This window comes from Anolis sagrei, chromosome 12 (assembly GCF_037176765.1).
Source record: "Anolis sagrei isolate rAnoSag1 chromosome 12, rAnoSag1.mat, whole genome shotgun sequence".
Lineage (NCBI taxonomy): Eukaryota > Metazoa > Chordata > Lepidosauria > Squamata > Dactyloidae > Anolis > Anolis sagrei.
The window spans coordinates 19,533,793-19,552,487 of NC_090032.1; the positions used below are offsets into that span (position 1 = coordinate 19,533,793).

At 45.3% G+C, this 18,695-nt stretch overlaps 1 protein-coding gene across 4 annotated transcripts in view; it reads right to left on the reverse strand.

The window, feature by feature from the left end:
* PYGM (glycogen phosphorylase, muscle associated) overlaps positions 1-18,695 on the reverse strand; it is a 62,452-nt gene that overhangs the window by 23,832 nt on the left and 19,925 nt on the right. For all 4 annotated transcript variants that reach the window (XM_067472526.1, XM_067472527.1, XM_067472528.1 and 1 more), the window contains exons 2-7: positions 16,324-16,425; positions 12,517-12,595; positions 9,727-9,962; positions 7,547-7,658; positions 832-914; positions 559-702 (exon numbers count right to left, since the gene is read on the reverse strand). In XM_067472526.1, coding sequence (XP_067328627.1) covers positions 559-702; positions 832-914; positions 7,547-7,658; positions 9,727-9,962; positions 12,517-12,595; positions 16,324-16,425 — 756 coding nt within the window. The remainder of the gene's footprint in view (positions 1-558; positions 703-831; positions 915-7,546; positions 7,659-9,726; positions 9,963-12,516; positions 12,596-16,323; positions 16,426-18,695) is intronic.

The following is an 18,695-nucleotide window of genomic DNA, read 5'->3' on the forward strand; positions in this document are numbered from 1 at the left end:
ATACAATATAATACTAGTAATAATACAATATAACATATAATACTAATATTGTGCTATGCTGATAATATAATATATTATAGATATATAGTAATATTAGTATTAGTATACTAATATTACTATATATCTATAATATATTATATTATCAGCATAGCACAATATTAGTATTATATATTATTATATTGTAATTAATACTAGTAGTAATACTAGTAATCATACAATATTATTATATTGTATTATTATTGGTGTTATTGTATTACATTATAACACCAATAATAATACAATATAATAATATATTATACTAATATTTTCCTATGGTAATAATATAATATATTTTAGATACATATAATAATATTATAATGTAATACAATACTAATAATAATACAGTATAGCAATCTATAATCCTAATATTGTGCTATGCTAATAATGTATATATAAATAATACTGATAATAATATTATAATGCAATACAATATGATACTAATAATAATACAGTAATATATAATATTAATATTGTGTTATGCTAATATAATATATTATTGCTCGACTCCCATTTATTTACCTTCTCCGGAAAGGCGTCGAAAGAGGTGCGGACAGGATCCCGGCTGCCAAACTTGGAAGATTTGAAGCGGCGGATGATGTCTTGAAGGGTGGCGGCCACCACAAAGTACTCCTGCTTGAGACGCAGCTCTTTCCCCTCGAAGAACTAGGGGATGATGGGTCAAAGAGTCACAAAGAGAGGTCGTCCCTCACCCCTTAGCAGAGCATTGAAGCAGGGAAGGCAAGGCTGGAGGTTAATCCAGGTCATCACCAAAAGGAGGAGAAGGAAACTTACGTTGTCGTTGGGGTACAGAACCCGGGAAATGTTCTCCGCCAGGTTCCGGTCCAGGACGGCTTGGATGTAACCACCAACATTGACTAAAATATGAAAGAGGGAGAGATGGGATGGATACACGATGACACAAGATAACCAGGGACAGAGAGAGTTTTATCTATGCTGTCGCAACTCAGAGTAGAATCACCTTGTGTTGGGGTTCAGCCTCCGTGTGAACCTGAACCTGATTCTTTGATTGTATTTCCTGATGGCTACTGAACATGTATTTTTTCCCTGATGGTTTGGAAACAGTTGATTCTGAGGGCAGTGGCTGGGAAAGTAAAACTGGACTTTCTGATGAGAATGTGTCAGAATCAGGCGGTGATAACTCTCCAGAGGAGCTAACACCTGCCAGTTTTAATGAGGATAGGAGAGGGCAGATTTGGAAAAACAGAAGTGAATCGCAAAGTCTGCGAAGGTCAAGCAGATTAAAGGAAAGGGAAGCACAGGCTTCAAAGCCTGGAGGCGTGTCCCGAAACAGTTTCTTTAGTTTTAAGTGTCTCTCCCCGGGCTCTCTCGTTAGATCAAGCATCGTTTAGACCAGTGGTTCTCAGCCATGCTAATGCAGTGACCCCTTAATAACGTCCCTCATGTTGTGGTGACCCCCAACCATAATATTGTTTTCGTTGCTACTTCAGAACAGTCATTTTACTACTGTTATAAATCATAATGTAAATATCAGATATGCAAGACGTATTGTCATTCACTGGACCAAACTGGGCACAAATACCCAAAGCACCCACATGTAAATGCTAGTGGGGTTGGGGGAGGATTGGTTTTGTAATTTGGCAGTTATAGTTGCTGGGATTTATAGTTCATCAAAGAGCATTCTGAACTCCACCAGCGATGGATTTGAACCTAATTTGCCACACAGAACTCCCATGACCAACGGAAAACACTGGTATAGTTTGAACTATAGTTTGGGAGTTATAGTTCACCTATATCCAGAGAGCACTGTGGACTCACGCAATGGTGGATCTGGACCAAACTTGGCAGAAATACTTAATATGCGCAAATGTAAACACTGGTGGAGCCTGGGGAAAATAGACCTTGACTTTTGGGAGTTGTAGTTGCTGGGATGTACAGTTCATTACAATCAAAGAACATTCTGAACTCCACCAATGATAAAATTGGCTCAAACTTCCTATATGGAATCACCATGAAGATACTGTGTTTTCTGATGGTCTTTGGCGACCCCTCTGACACCCCTTCGTGACCCCCTCAGGGGTCCCGACCCCCAGGTTGAGAAACACTGGTTTAGACTGAGGCATTACCTTGGCAGATTTCCCGGTTTCCATGGCCTGCATTCCAGAGGCTTCTAGTTTCCAAGTACGGTTAGTGAGATGCTAACAGGTTCCAGGTTTTTCTAGTGCTGCTTTTGGAATTGTGATCTAGTTCATAGATATTCCTGACTGCTGTTTTTACTGTGGCTTTTTGGACTTTGTATTTTCCTCTATTTTGTAACCATTTTTTATCAATAAAAAAGGATTGTTTTTTTCCTGCAGTCAAGTGTGGTGGATTAATGTCTTATGGTCTTGTTTCCTGATCTGGGTTGCAACACCTTGCTCAAAACACCAAACCACACCGAGGCTGAAGGTTTTGTAGTTTATTGAAGAAAGGAACAGTCTTAAATGCAAAGGTAAAGTTCTAAAAGTTCAATAGCAAACAACATGAAGCGTAATCCAAAAGGCATCGTAGAAACAAGATTCCCAAGAGTCCCAAGAAGCCAAGAACATTGCCCAAAAGCCAAGGCAATTCAAAGAAGTTACCAGGTTATAAGCAGAGAGTTTCATCTATGCTGATGACCGTGCCATTACTGCTCAAGCAGGGAGCTTTGAGATGGTAGAACAGAAGCTTTCCGAAGCTCTAGGTGCTCTTACTGCCTATTACAGGGAAAACCAGCTGATCCCCAACCCATCTAAAACACAGACATGTGCCTTTCATCTCAAGAACAGACAAGCATCCCGAGCTCTGAGGATGACCTGGGAAGGAATCCCACTGGAGAATTGCAGCACACGCAAATACCTGGGAGTCACTTTGGACCGTGCTCTGACCTACAAGAAGCACTGCCTGAACATCAAGCAAAAAGTGGGTGCTAGAAACAATATCATACGAAAGCTGACTGGCACAACCTGGGGATCACAACCAGACACAGTGAAGACATCTGCCCTTGCGCTGTGCTACTCTGCTGCTGAGTATGCATGCCCAGTCTGGAACACATCTCACCACGCTAAAACAGTGGATGTGGCTCTTAATGAGACATGCCGCATTATCACGGGGTGTCTGTGCCCTACACCACTGGAGAAATTACACTGCTTAGCCGGTATTGCACCACCTGACATCCGCTGGGATGTAGCAGCCAATAGTGAAAGGACCAAGGCAGTGACATCTCCAGCTCATCCCTTGTTTGGGTATCAGCCAGCACGTCAACGACTTAAATCTAGAAATAGTTTTCTAAGATCTACAGAGACACTTGCTGGAACACCTCAGCAAGCGAGAGTCCAAAAATGGCAGGCTCAAACCCAGAACCTCAACCAATGGCTAATACCAGATGAGAGACTCCCCCCTGGGCACACAGAGGACTGGGCGACTTGGAAGGCGCTGAACAGACTGCGCTCTAGCACCACGAGATGCAGAGCCAACCTTAAGAAAGGGGGCCACAAAGTGGAATCCACGACATGCGAGTGCGGAGGAGAGCAAACCACTGACCACCTGCTGCAATGCAACCTGAGCCCTGCCACATGCACGATGGAGGACCTTCTTGCGGCAACACCGGAAGCACTCCAAGTGGCCAGATACTGGTCAAAGGACATTTAATCAACTACTAAACTCATAAATTTTGTATTCTGTATTTTGTATTTTTGTATCTTGTCTGTTTGTTTGCTTTGTTCTGTTTGAAATGTAATATAAATGACTGGTTGCTGATGACTCGATAAATAAATAAATAAATAAATAGCAGAAGTTGCACTGACAAAGATTTGTCTTCAAACACTCTGTTTAATAGACTTTCCCAGCATGAACGCATTCCGTTGACCCCTAAGCTCCCTCTTGTTAGCAAGTTCATCGCACTGCGGTGAACTCTGAATTGTAAGCGATCCTCCCTATCTAAATCTTCAGAGCTCTCAAGGTCGAATAGCTCGTTAGCCACCCGAGAATCATCAGGCTGGGAGCCTTCCAGGGGCGGCTCGTCCATTACGAGAAGTAAGCGGTCGCAGAACAATTTTTTTTTGCCAGGGGTGCAGAGGCGCCTCTGTAAATGCCCCTCGACCGCCTCTTGAGGAGCGTCCCCTCAGCTCACAACAGCCCTAGCAGTCCGGGGGGAGCCTCGGCTTTCTTGCCTCGCTGCCGGGCGATCCTCTTCCCAAAGGGGCCGGACCCTTGACCCTCGCCTCGCCCCTCTCGTTCCTGCTCCACTCGGTTACCGGGTGCGCGAGCAGAGCCGGCACTCAATCGTTCTCCGCATTTGATCCCTTCCCCCTTTCCCGATCCCCCGGTGCTCCACCCGCCTCCTCTCCTCTCCCCAATCCACGGGTGGGCCAAGGGGTGGAGCCGCTGCACTTGGCCCGCTTCGGGTCCGGAGGCGTATCTGAAGACCCCAGCGTGCGCACCAAAACTCGCCTCTTCTCCTGACTTTCTCTTCAGCCATTGGGACCAAGAGAGAGAGAGAGAGAGAGAGAGAGCCCCTCCGGCTGGAGGTATCTCCACCTCCGCTCCCTCCTTTGTTTTTGCGCCTACCTTCCGGAAAGGTGGGCATCTCCACCTCTCTCTCTCTCTTTCTCTCTCGGTCCCAATGGCTGAGGAGAAAGTCAGGAGAAGAGGTGACTTTTGGTGCACACACTGGGGTACCCAACGGAGAGAGAGAGAGGTGGAGATGCCCACCTTTCCTGAAGGTAAAAACAAAGGAGGGAGCGGAGGTGGGAGATACCTCCAGCCGGAGGGGCTCTCTCTCTCTCTCTCTCTCTCGGTCCCAATGGCTGAAGAGAAAGTCAGGAGAAGAGGCAACTTTTGGTGCGCACACTGGGGTCTTCAGGCACGCCTCCGGACCCAAAGCGGGCCAGGAAAGGGAGCAAGTGCGGCAAGTCTAGTTACTGGGATGTATAGTTCACCTACAATCAAAGAGCATTCTGAACTCCACCAATGATGGAATTGAACCAAATATGGCACACAGAACTCCCACGACGAACAGATATATATATCAATGATTGCTTGGGGGGGGGGGGCGCCAAAATACTGTTTGCTTACCGTTGAAAATTACCTAGGGCCGCCTCTGCCTTTAAGCAATCTAAAGACTCTGTTTTAAGGAAATCCAAAGGCCTTTAATTTGAGGCAGCCCCGGCGTCCCGTTGGGTACACAGAATTTATGTCCTGTCTATAGTCTTATGCACAGGCCCAGCGTGCGACAGCACACCGATGCTTCGGCACACCCAACCTTTCTTTCCTGCACAAGATTATTATATAAAACTATACCTTCAGGCCATGTTTATAATAAGACGTCTATGAAACACGCAAGCCTTCTGTGTTTAGTCCTATCTGCAAGACATCTCATTATGAATATGCAAATATTCCAGAATCCCAAATACTTCAGCTCTCAAGCATTTCGACTAAGCGTAACTCAACCTGCATCGGTTTTATTTTCCCCCAAGACCAGAACAGACAGGAACTTACATATTAAAATATTCCCAATGTAAAATTTACCTTCGGGCTATGTATATATAATAAGTTGCCTATGGAATATGAATGAATGTCGTGCTTAGGCTTGGGTGCCATCGCCAAGGTAGCTCCTTAGGTATAGGCAATATTCCAAAATCCAGAAAAAAAAGTCCAAAACAGATAGACCGCAGAATGATTCCCAAATTACTTAAATATAGTCAGCCTTCCATATTGGCTTTAGCGGATTTAATTAGTCATGGGTTCGATTCGTATGTTTTCCAGCATGATTTTGTGGTCGACTTCAACTATAAAATTGTGCTGGAGGACATGGAGAGAACTCTCCTCTCTCTTGTAGGTCATCCAGAGCATTTTCCAAAGGAAGTTGTTGTCGTTGTTGTTCAACCGTTTCAAAGCTCCCTGCTTGAGTGGTGGTAGCATGATCGTCAGCATAGATAAAACTCTCTGTCCCTTCTGGCAGTGCCTGGTCATTTGTGTACATGTTAAACAGTGATGGAGCAATTTCCAAAAGAAGTCGTTGTTGTTGTTTCAGCTGTGGATGAAAAGCACACATCTGCGTTTTAGATGGATTAGGAATTAGCTGGTTTTCCCTGTAAGAACATCTAGGGTTTTCGGAAAGCTTCTTTTCAACTATTTCAAAACTTCCTGCTTGAGTGGTGATGGCACGATCGTCAGCGTAGATGGATTAGGAATCGGCTGGTTTTCCCTGTAATAGGCAGTAAGAGCACCTAAAGCTTCAGAGAGCTTCTGCTCAACCATTTCAAAACTCCCTGCTTGAGTGGTGATGGCATGATCGTCAGCGTAGATGAAACTCTCTGTCCCTTCTCGCAGTAGCTGATCATTTGCGTAAATGTTAAACAGTGATGGAGCAATGTCCAAAGGAAGTTGTTGTTTTTGTTGTCTCAGCCATGGATGAAAAGCACACATTTGCATTTTAGATTGATTAGGAATTAGCTGGTTTTCCCTGTAAGAACACCTAGAGCTTCGGAGAGCTTCTGTTCAACTGTTTCAAAGCTCCCTGCTTGGGTGGTGATGGCACAATCGTCAGCGTAGATGAAACTCTCTGTCCCTTCTGGCAGTGGCTGATTTGTGTAAATGTAAACATTGATGGAGCAAGCATGCTCCCTTGAGGCAGGTCATTGTTATATGAATATATATTCATTGAATATATATGCACAAAAAGCAGAACCTAAGCTCCCCAACAGATGGCCATCCAGCCTTTGTAATAATAATAATAATAATAATATAATAATAATAATAGGAGTAACCCCAGGGGTCATCCAGTCCGACCCCTTTTGCCATGCAGGAAAGGCATAATCAATGTACCTCCAAAAATGTCCACCCAGCCTTAATAATAATAATAATAATAATAATAATAATAATAATATAATAATAGGAGTAACCCCAGGGGTCATCCAGTCTGACCCCTTTTGCCATGCAGGAAAGGCATAATCAATGTACCTCCAAAAATGTCCACCCAGCCTTAATAATAATAATAATAATAATAATAATAATAATAATAGGAGCAACCCCAGAGGTCATCCAGTCTGACCCATTTCTGCAATGCACAGAAAGCACAATCAATGTACTTCCAAAAATGTCCACCCAGCCTTAATACTACTACTACTACTGCTACTACTACTACTGCTACTACAACTACTGCTACTACTACTACTACTGCTAATAATAATAATAATAATAATAATAGGAGCAACCCCAGGGGTCATCCAGTCCAAAAATGTCCAAACAGCCTTAATACTACTACTACTACTACTGCTACTACTGCTACTACTACTACCGGTAATAATAATAATAATAATAATAATAATAATAATAGGAGCAACCCCAGGGCTCATCCAATCCAACCCCCTTCTTCTCCTATGTGAGATAGTGGATGGTCTACTATATGTTTGGCAGCCTTTCACATCCTCACAGTGAAACCATTACCCTCCCAGTTAGGTTGACCATGCAAGGGCTGCTTAGTGGGAAGGGAATAGGGTCGGCTTACAGTCCTTCAGGTTGAACTCGTTGGGCGCCCGGGCCGACCACAGCCGCATGGTGTTGACGGTGTTATTGCGGTATCCGGGGACGGGGGTGTCGTAAGGCAGGGCGAGGACCACCTGCACGGCAAGACCAAGAAATGTTTATATATCATATATTATATATATAATGTATATATATCAGGCATGGGCAAACTTTTGAAGATCAATTTTAATCAATCTAAACTTAACCGTATTTCAGTGGCTAGAGTGGATGGATTTCTTACATTTCCTCTCCCCTTACTTCTGGTCTCAAGCCTGGGAAGTGTTTTAAACCAGAGTGGATGAATTTCCTGCCTTTCCTCTCCCCTCCTTTCTGGTCTCAAGCCTGAGAAGCATTTCAAACCAGACTGGATGGATTTCCTGCCTTTCCTCTCTCCTCCCTTCTGGTCTCAAGCCTGAGAAGCGTCTTAAACCAGACTGGATGGATTTCCTGCCTTTCTCCTTGCGTCGCTTCTGGTCTCAAGCCTGGGAAGCATTTTAAACCAGACTGGATGGATTTCCTGCCTTTCCTCTCTCCTCCCTTCTGGTCCCAAGCCTGGGAAGCATTTTAAACCAGATTGGATGGATTTCCTGCCTTTCCTCTCCCCTCCCTTCTGGTCTCAAGCCTGAGAAGCATCTTAAACCAGACTGGATGGATTTCCTGCCTTTCCTCTCTCCTCCCTTCTGGTCTCAAGGCTGGGAAGCATTTTAAACCAGATTGGATGGATTTCCTGCCTTTCCTCTCCCCTCCCTTCTGGTCTCAAGCCTGAGAAGCATCTTAAACCAGACTGGATGGATTTCCTGCCTTTCCTCTTGCGTCGCTTCTGGTCTCAAGCCTGAGAAGCGTTTTAAACCAGACTGGATGGATTTCCTGCCTTTCTCTCCCCTCACTTCTGGTCTCAAGCCTGGGAAGCGTTTTAAACCAGACTGGATGGATTTCCTGCCTTTCTCTCCCCTCACTTCTGGTCTCAATCCTGGGAAGTGTTTTAAACGAGAGTGGATGGATTTCCCGCATTTCCTCTCCCCTCACTTCTGGTCTCAAGCCTGGGAAGCGTTTTAAACCAGAGTGGATGGATTTCTTGCCTTTCCTTTCACGTCACTTCTGGTTTCAAGCCTGAGAAGCGTGTTAAACCAGACTGGACGGATTTCCTGCCTTTCTTCTCCCCTCACTTCTGGTCTCAAGCTTGGAAAACATTTTAAACCAGAGTGGATGGATTTCCTGCCTTTCCCCTCCCCTCACTTCTAGTGTCAAGCCTGGGAAGCGTTTTAAACCAGAGTGGATGGATTTCCTGCCTTTCCTTTCACGTCGCTTCTGGTCTCAAGCCTGGGAAGCGTGTTAAACCAGAGTGGATGGATCTCCTGCCTTTCCTTTCACGTTGCTTCTGGTCTCAAGCCTGAGAAGCGTGTTAAACCAGAGTGGATGGATCTCCTGCCTTTCCTTTCACGTCGCTTCTGGTCTCAAGCCTGGGAAGCGTTTTAAACCAGAGTGGATGGATTTCCTGCCTTTCCTTTCACGTCGCTTCTGGTCTCAAGCCTGAGAAGCGTGTTAAACCAGAGTGGATGGATCTCCTGCCTTTCCTTTCACGTTGCTTCTGGTCTCAAGCCTGAGAAGCGTGTTAAACCAGAGTGGATGGATCTCCTGCCTTTCCTTTCACGTCGCTTCTGGTCTCAAGCCTGAGAAGCATGTTAAACCAGAGTGGATGGATTTCCTGCCTTTCCTTTCATGTCGCTTCTGGTCTCAAGCCTGGGAAGCGTTTTAAACCATACTGGATGAATATCCTGCCGTTCCTCTCACATCGTTTCTGGTCTCAAGCTTACCTAATTGGGTTTACCTATTCCTTTAAAGTGCTTTTTACTTTGCTTTTTAAAAAAAATATCTTCAATAAAAGGATTGTTTTCCGATCAACGGTGTGGTGTTTACAGTCAGAGGGCTTTTCCTGTCCTGGAGTGCAAACAGTGCGTTTCTCATTCTGTTCTGAGCTCCCATCTTTCTCTTCCCTGTCCCTTCATCCCATTTTGGCTTTGTTGGGTTTGATAATGCGTGGAGCCATATGAACACCATGAAAAGATCATGCCTTCTCCTCTCCCTTCTTACTGAATGAATCGAGCCCAAATTATTTCTAGTGGGAGCACCCTGGGAGAATGGGAAGGCCTGCTGGTAATTTACCTGTGTGTCGACCCATTTGACCCCGTCCTGGTCGTGCTGGATGCGGCCGTAGAAATGGACGGGGATCATGTACTCGGGGCGGGCTTTCTCCCAGGGGTTGCCATAACGCAGCCAGTCGTCCGCCTCCTCCAGCTGCCAGCCGCCGCAGATCTTCTGGTTGAAGATCCCGAATTCGTAACGGATCCCGTAGCCGTATGCAGCCAAGCCCAAGGTGGCCATCGAGTCCAGAAAGCAAGCTGGGAGAAGCAACGAGAGAACCGACATTATTAGAAAGAGAAGACTGGCAATTTAATAATAATAATAATAATAATAATAATAATAATAATAATGTTGCAATCCCAAGCGATAGCAGGATTGAAGAGAAACAACTGGAAAAGCTGACACGATATGAGGATTTAAAGATCAAACCGCAAAGACACTGGCACAAGCCAATCTTGTTTGCTGTGGACTAATCTTGTTGTGCTTCAAATAATAATAATAATAATAATAAGCCATTCGTCTCACTTCCGCATTGTTGGATCATCAAATGTCTAGATGTCATTGGGATTTGTAAAAATATTAGAACAAGCCAGTCAAGGTGGTCCCAGTGGTGATCGGTACACTCGGCGCAGTGCCTCAAGACCTTGGCCTGCACTTAAACACAATCGGCACTGACAAGATTACCATCTGTCAGCTGCAGAAGGCAACCCTGCTGGGATCTGCACGCATTATTTGCCGATACATCACACAGTCCTAGACACTTGGGAAGTGTCCGACATATGAGCCAATACAACAGCCAGCAGAGTGACCTTGTTTGCTGTGGACTCATCTTGTTGTGTTTCTAATAATAATAATAATAATAATAATAATAATAATAATAATAATATACCCCTGCACCATCTCCCGAAAGGAACTCGGGGCGGCTTACAAAGCAGATAATACTGCAACAGAGTATACAAAATATAGTAAAATACATGAGCATTTGGGGGGGGGGGGGGGGGGGCGGTGGCACTGTGGGCTAAAGCGCTGAGCTGCTAAACTTGCTGACTGAAAGGTTGCAGATTATTTATTTATTATTTACTATATTTATATTCTGCCCCTCTCAGCCCAAAGGCGAATCGGAGCGGTTCAAATCCGGGGAGCGGAATGAGCTCCTGCAGTTACCCCAGCTCCTGCCAACCTAGCAGTTCCAAAACATGCAAATGTGAGTAGATGAATAGGTACTGCTCTGGCGGGAAGGTAACAGCGTTCCATGCAGTCATGCTCGCCACAAGACCTTGGAGGTGTCTATGGACAATGCCGGCTCGTCAGCTTAGAAATGGAGATGAGCACCAACCCCCAGAGTCGGACACGACGGGACTTCATGTCAGGGGAAAACCTTTACCTTTACTACATGAGAATTTATAAAACAATAACAATGTCAGTAAACATAAAACTATTTCTCCCCAGTGTGAGTCCATGGACCTGACGGCCCTGCTCTGTTTGTCCCAGAGTTGGGACAATGTAATCCTATCTTAAAACTACCGTATGTCTTCTTTGTCTGACGTTTCCATCCTGCCATTGGAGAGTGAAAATCTGCATTGGAAGCAGGGAACAATTTCTGATTGGCTGGTGGGTGCCGCTGTCCCGCCTCACCAGGGAATCCCACTCAGCTGATTGTGATGTCAACAAGGCTCAGCCAATCACGGCGGGAATTCACAGAGTGGGAATTTCAAAGACTGCACTGTATAAAAATGACTCTATTTCCATGTTATGGCATCTCAGCTTCCTTTGGGCGATTACCGTGAGCTGGCATCATTTCAGCCAAGTTAAATAAATACCTAAATGTCTTGTTGAAGGCTTTCATGGCCGGAATCACTGGGTTGTTTTTTCGGGCTATATGGCCATGGTCTAGAGGCATTCTCTCCTGACGTTTCGCCTGCATCTATGGCAAGCATCCTCAGAGGTAGTGAGACACCTAAATGGCTTCATAGAATCATAGAATCCTAGAGTTGGAAGAGACCTCATGGGCCATCCAGTCCAACCCCATTCGGCCAAGAATCAGGAAAATTGCATTCAAAGCACCCCAAACAGATGGCCATCCAGCCTCTGTTTAAAAGCTTCCAAAGAAGGAGCCTCCACCACACTCCGGGGCAGAGAGTTCCACTGCTGAACGGCTCTCACAGTCAGGAAGTTCTTCCTCACGTTCAGATGGAATCTCCTCTCTTGTAGTTTGAAGCCATTGTTCCGCGTCCTAGTCTCCAAGGAAGCAGAAAACAAGCTTGCTCCCTCCTCCTTGTGACTTCCTCTCACGTATTTGTACACGGCTATCACATCTCCTCTCAGCCTTCTCTCCTTCAGGTTAAACATGCCCAGCTCCTTAAGCCGCTCCTCATAGGGCTTGTTCTCCAGACCCTTGATCATTTTATTCGCCCTCCTCTGGACACATTCCAGCTTGTCAATATCTCTCTTGAATTGTGGTGCCCAGAATTGGACACAATATTCCAGGTGTGGTCTAACCAAAGCAGAATAGAGCATGGGGAGCATTACTTCCCTAGATCTAGACAATAGGCTCCTATTGATGCAGGCCAAAATCCCATTGGCTTTTTTTGCCGCCACATCACATTGTTGGCTCATGTTTAACTTGTTGTCCACGAGGACTCCAAGATCTTTTTCTTAGATTAGATAGAAATTAGATTAAAGGTATAAAATCTACTCATATAATTGATTATAATAAAAATAAAATGCATTTTTAAAAATCGAATTCGACTCTATGGAAACTCAAAGTAGGATTTTCTGTATTCAAAGCAGATGCCTTTCCTTGAAGCTCACCTGCCAGTCGCCCAAGGCCTCCATTCCCCAATCCGGCGTCTTCCTCAATCTCTTGCAACTCCTCCATATCCAAGCCTAGCTGTTAAGACAAGAAGGGGAGGCAAAATTTATGTATTTATTTACAGTATTTATATTCCACCCTTCTCACCTGGCAGGGAACTCAGGGCGGATTACAATGTACATATACATGGCAAACATTCAATGCCATAGACACACAACACATAGAGACAGACACTCAGAGGCTATTTAACATTCCAGCTTTTTCATGAGGGTATTCTGGCCACCAGGGGAGCTGTCGCTTCAACGTCCATCTGCGACACTGATGAAGTACTTCCTCATTCCCCGCATGCTTGCTGGAGATTTTTACGGCCTCGTAAATTAGTTAAATTAGCCTCCCCATGGATTCATTGATTTCCAAACAATGCTCAGAATCTGCCAGGCAGCATGGGAATGACAGTCCAAATAAGGAAATGTTTTCCAATATACAAAAAGATGCACCGAGAGTACTCAACAAACCACTACCTATCTTCCGTCCCACAATGATGTCAGTTCCAGGCAAGGGATAAATACCCAGAAGTGGAACTTTGACCTTTCCTTCCTCTGAAATAGAGCCTACAGTACCTGGGACTTATTGATCGACTCCCATTGGGTGGTTTTTACTTTGAAAGTAGTTGTCTTACTCCAGAAGTGGGGAAAAACAAGTGGAGGAAACTCCTTCCTTTTCTGGTTTAAAACTGACTTCTCTGGCTTTAAAATTGGTTTCTCTGGCTTGAGCCAAGGCCAGGAAATTCCTTCCTTTTCTGGTTTAAAACTGGCTTCTCTGGCTTTAAAACTGGCTTCTCCGGCTTTAACCTGGCTTCTCTGGCTTGAGCCAAGGCCTGGAAATTCTTTCCTTCCCTGGCTTAAAACTGGCTTCTCTGGCTTGAGCCAAGGCCAGGAAATTCCTTTCTTCTCTGGTTTAAAACTGGCTTCTCTGGCTTTAAAACTGGCTTCTCTGGCTTGAGCCGAGGCCAGGAAATTCCTTTCTTCTCTGGTTTAAAACTGGCTTCTCTGGCTTTAAAACTGGCTTCTCTGGCTTGAGCCGAGGCCAAGGACCAGAAGTGAGGGAAAGCAAGCAGAGGAAATTCCTTCCTTCCCTGGTTTAAAACTGGCTTCTCTGGCTTGAGCCAAGACCAGGAAATTCATTCCTTCTCTAAAACTGGCTTCTCTGGCTTTAAAACTGCCTTCTCTGGCTTGAGCCTAGGCCAGGGAGCAGAAGTGGGGAAAAGCAAGCGGAGGAAATTCCTTCCTACTCTGGTTTAAAACTGGCTTCTCTGGCTTGAGCTGAAGCTAGGAAATTTCTTCCTTTTCTAGTTTAAAACTGGCTTCTCTGGCTTTAAAATTGGCTTCTCTGGCTTGAGCCATGGCCAGGAAATTCTTTACTTCCCTGGCTTAAAACTGGCTTCTCTGGTTTAAGCTGAGGCTAGGAAATTCCTTCCTTTTCTGGTTTAAAACTGGCTTCTCTGTCTTGAGCCGAGGCCAGGAAATTCCTTCCTTTTCTGATTTAAAACTGGCTTCTCTGGCTTTGAAACTGGCTTCTCTGGCTTGAGCTGAGGCCAGGAAATTCCTTCCTTTCCTGGTTTAAAACTGGCTTCTCTGGCTTTGAAACTGGCTTCTCTGGCTTGAGCCGAGGACAGGAAATTCCTTCCTTTCCTGGTTTAAAACTGGCTTCTCTGGCTTTAAAACCGGCTTCTCTGGCTTGAGCCGAGGACAGGAAATTCTTTCCTTTTCTAGTTTAAAACTGGCTTCTCTGGCTTTAAAACTGGCTTCTCTGGCTTGAGCCAAGGCCTGGAAATTCCTTCCTTTCCAGATTTAAAACTGGCTTCTCTGGCTTTAAAACTGGCTTCTCTGGCTTGAGCCGAGGCCAGGAAATTCTTTCCTTCCCTGGTTTAAAACTGGCTTCTCTGGTTTAAAACTGGCTTCTCTGGCTTAAGCCGAGGCCAGGAAATTCCTTCCTTCCCTGGTTTAAAACTGGCTTCTCTGGCTTCAAAACTGGCTTCTCTGGCTTGAGCCGAGGCCAGGAAATTCCTTCCTTCCCTGGTTTAAAACTGGCTTCTCTGGCTTTAAAACTAGCTTCTCTGCCTTGAGCCGAGGCCAGGAAATTCTTTCCTTCCCTGGTTTAAAACTGGCTTCTCTGGTTTAAAACTGGCTTCTCTGGCTTAAGCCGAGGCCAGGAAATTCCTTCCTTCCCTGGTTTAAAACTGGCTTCTCTGGCTTCAAAACTGGCTTCTCTGGCTTGAGCCGAGGCCAGGAAATTCCTTCCTTTCCAGATTTAAAACTGGCTTCTCTGGCTTTAAAACTGGCTTCTCTGGCTTGAGCCGAGGCCAGGAAATTCTTTCCTTCCCTGGTTTAAAACTGGCTTCTCTGGTTTAAAACTGGCTTCTCTGGCTTAAGCCGAGGCCAGGAAATTCCTTCCTTCCCTGGCTTAAAACTGGCTTCTCTGGCTTTAAAACTGGCTTCTCTGGCTTGAGCCGAGGCCAGGAAATTCCTTCCTTCCCTGGTTTAAAACCGGCTTCTCTGGCTTTAAAACTGGCTTCTCTGGCTTGAGCCGAGGCCAGGAAATTCCTTCCTTTTCTGGTTTAAAACTGGCTTCTCTGGCTTTAAAACTGGCTTCTCTGGCTTGAGCTGAGGCCAGGAAATTCCTTCCTTTTCTGGTTTAAAACTGGCTTCTCTGGCTTTAAAACTGGCTTCTCTGGCTTTAAAACTGGCTTCTCTGGCTTTAAAACTGGCTTCTCTGGCTTTAAAACTGGCTTCTCTGGCTGGAGCCAAGGCCAGGAAATTCCTTCCTTTCCTGGTTTAAAACTGGCTTCTCTGGCTTTAAAAGTGGCTTCTCTGGCTTTAAAACTGGCTTCTCTGGCTTGAGCCGAGGCCAGGAAATTCCTTCCTTCCCTGGCTTAAAAGTGGCTTCTCTGGCTTTAAAACTGGCTTCTCTGGCTTGAACCGAGGCCAGGAAATTCCTTCCTTTCCTGGCTTAAAAGTGGCTTCTCTGGCTTTAAAACTGGCTTCTCTGGCTTGAGCTGAGGCCAGAAAATTCCTTCCTTCTCTGGCTTTAAAACTGGCTTCTCTGGTTTTAAAACTGGCTTCTCTGGCTTGAGCTGAGGCCAGGAAATTCCTTCCTTCTCTGGCTTTAAAACTGGCTTCTCTGGCTTGAGCCGAGGCCAGGAAATTCCTTCCTTCTCTGGCTTTAACACTGGCTTCTCTGGCTTGAGCTGAGGCCAGGAAATTCCTTCCTTTCCTGGTTTAAAACTGGCTTCTCTGGCTTTAAAACTGCCTTCTTTGGCTTTAAAACTGGCTTCTCCGGCTTGAGCCGAGGCCAGGAAATTCCTTCCTTTCCAGGACAGAACCAGGACAGAGAGGAGTGGTCAAGGTGAGAGATAGGAGACTCAAGGGAAAGAAACTGTCAGTTGGAACTTTGTTTTGTAACCGCACTGTTTTTTGTTGTTCATTCGTCCAGTCATTTCCAACTCTTCGTGACTTTATGGACCAGTCCACGTCAGAGCTCCCTGTCGGTCGTCACCACCCCCAGCTCCTTCAAGGTCAATCCAGTCACTTCGAGGATACCATCCATCCATCTTGCCCTTGGTCGGCCCCTCTTCCTTTTTCCTTCCATTTTCCCCAGCATCATTGTCTTCTCTAAGCTTTCCTTTCTTCTCATGATGTTGCCAAAGGACTCCATCTTGGTCTCTACTCTCCAACATGGACAGGGTCAACATGGACAACAACAGACACCCACAGGGTCAACACGGACAAAAAATATTGATGTCAAACCTGGTACGTGGCTTCGTCACAGGCGTTCTGGAGGGCCAAGTTCACCATGGTGTTCTGGAGAGTTCGGCCCATGTAGAATTCCAAGGAGAGATAATAGATTCGCTGCGTGAAAGGAAAGAAAGAAAGTAAGAAAGAATGAAGGGTCGTTCGAAGTCTTCCCTTCCATTGCAGGACACTGACCAGAAAGCCTGTAGGAAATGGACATTCATAGCCATTTGGGAAAACCAGGAATTTTTTGGAAAAGCACGACCTTGTTAGAGATCGCAACCTTTTGTAAAGTATGATCTTCTTGAGAAGAATTAAAAACTCACTTGAGTCAACCTTCTCCTTAGTGGTAAATATATCCACTTGTATTCATGCAAGGCAATTAGGTTTCTCGGTTGTTAGACTGATATACCTAGATATCTCTTTGAACTGTTAGGGACAAAGATTTCAGAAGTGTTCTTTCACTTGCCCAAAAATATTCGTGGACATTATTCCATAGGGGGATATATATATATATATATATATAATCTGTGTGTGTGCGTTCGTGCGTGTGGGTTGGACTGGGTTGGACTGGATGACCTTTGGGTTGGACTGGATGACCTTTGGGTACCCCTTCCAACTCTAGTGCTATATAGCTCACTTAGGTGTCTGTTGATGTCTCCTCTTCTGGAGGTTTTTAAGCAGAGGCTGGATGGCCATCTGTCAGGAGGGATTCGATTGTGCCTCCCTCTATGGCAGAAGGGTGGATGACCTTTGGGTACCCTTTCCAACTCTAGAGCTATATACATCACTTAGGTGTCTTTTGGTGTCTTCTCCCCTGGAGGTTTTGAAGCACAGGCTGGCTGGCCATCTGTCAGGAGTGGTTTGATGGTGCCTTCCTCTATTGAAGAAGGGTTGGACTGAATGACCTTTGGGCACCCCTTCCAAATCTATTGTGTTATATACCTCACTTAGGTGTCTGTTGTTGTCTCTTCCTCTGGAGGTTTTAAAGCAGAGGTTGGATGGCCATCTGTCGAGAGGGATTCGATTGTGCCTCCCTCTATGGCAGAAGGGTGGGACTGGGTTTGGCCATCTGTCAGGAGTGGTTTGATTGTGCCTCCCTCTATTGTAGAAGGGTTGGACTGGATGACCTTTGGGTCCCCCTTCCAACTAGTTTTGGGTGTCTGTTGATGTCTCCTCTGGAAGTTTTAAGCAGAGACTGGCTGGCCATCTATCGGGAGTGGTTTGATGTGTGTGTGTATATATATGTGTGTGTGTGTGTGTGTGTGTGTGTGTATGCTAGCTGTACTTGCCATACATTCCTGTGGCCAACCTTCGCTCGCTCCTTTCTTCCTTCCTTCCTTCCTTCCCTTTTCTTCTTTCCTTCTCCCCTTGCTTCCTTCTCTACCTCTTTCCTTCCTTCCTTCTTTCCTTTCTTCTCTCCCTCTTTTTCTCCTTCTCTCCTTGCTTCCTTCTCTATCTCTGTCCTTCCCCTTTCTTTCCTTCCCTCCTTCTTTCTCTTCTTTCTTCCTTCTCTACTCTTTCCTTCCTTCCTTCGCTTTTTGTTTCCATCCTTCTTTCTCTCTTTCCTTCCCTCCCCCTTTCTCTCCTTTCTTCCTTCTCTACTCTTTCCTTCCTTTGCTTTTTGCTTCCATTCTTCCTTCTCTCTTTCCTTCTTTCCTTCCCTCCCCCTTTCTCTCCTTTCTTCCTTCTCTACCACTTTCTTTCCTTCCTTCTCTCTTTCCTTCCCTCCCGCTTTCTCTCCTTTTTTCCCTCCTTCCTTTGCTCCCTATTTCCTCCCTCCCTTTCTTTTCCTTCTTCTTTCTCTCCTTCCTTCTTTCCTTCCTTCCTTCCTTCCTTCTATCGCATTTGCTTCCATCCTTCCTTCTCTCTTTCCTTCCCTCCCCCTTTCTCTCTTTTCCTCCTTCTCTACCTCTTTATTTCCTTCCTTCTCTCCTTCCCTCTCGCTTTCTCTCCTTTTTTCTCTCCTTCCTCTGCTCCCTTTTTCCTCCCTCCCTTTCTTTTCCTTCCTCTTCCTCTCCTTCTCTCCTTCCTTCCTTCCGTCCATCGCTTTTTGTTTCCATCCTTCCTTCTCTCTTTCCTTCCCACCCCCTTTCTCTCCTTTCTTCCTTCTCTACCTGTTTCTTTCCTTCCTTCTCTTTTTGCTTCCATCTTTCCTTCTTTCCCTCCCACTTTCTCTCCTTCTTTCCCTCCTTCCCTCGCTCTCTCCTTCCTTTGCTCCCTCTTTCCTTCCTTTTCTTTTTTCTTTCCTTCTCCCCTTCCTTCTCTGCCTCTTTCTTTCCTCCCCTCTCTTTCTTTTCCTTCCTCTTTCTCTCATTTCTTCCTTCTCTACTTCTTTCTTTCCTTCCTTCGTTCTTTGCTTCCATGCTTCTTTCCTTCCTTCCTTC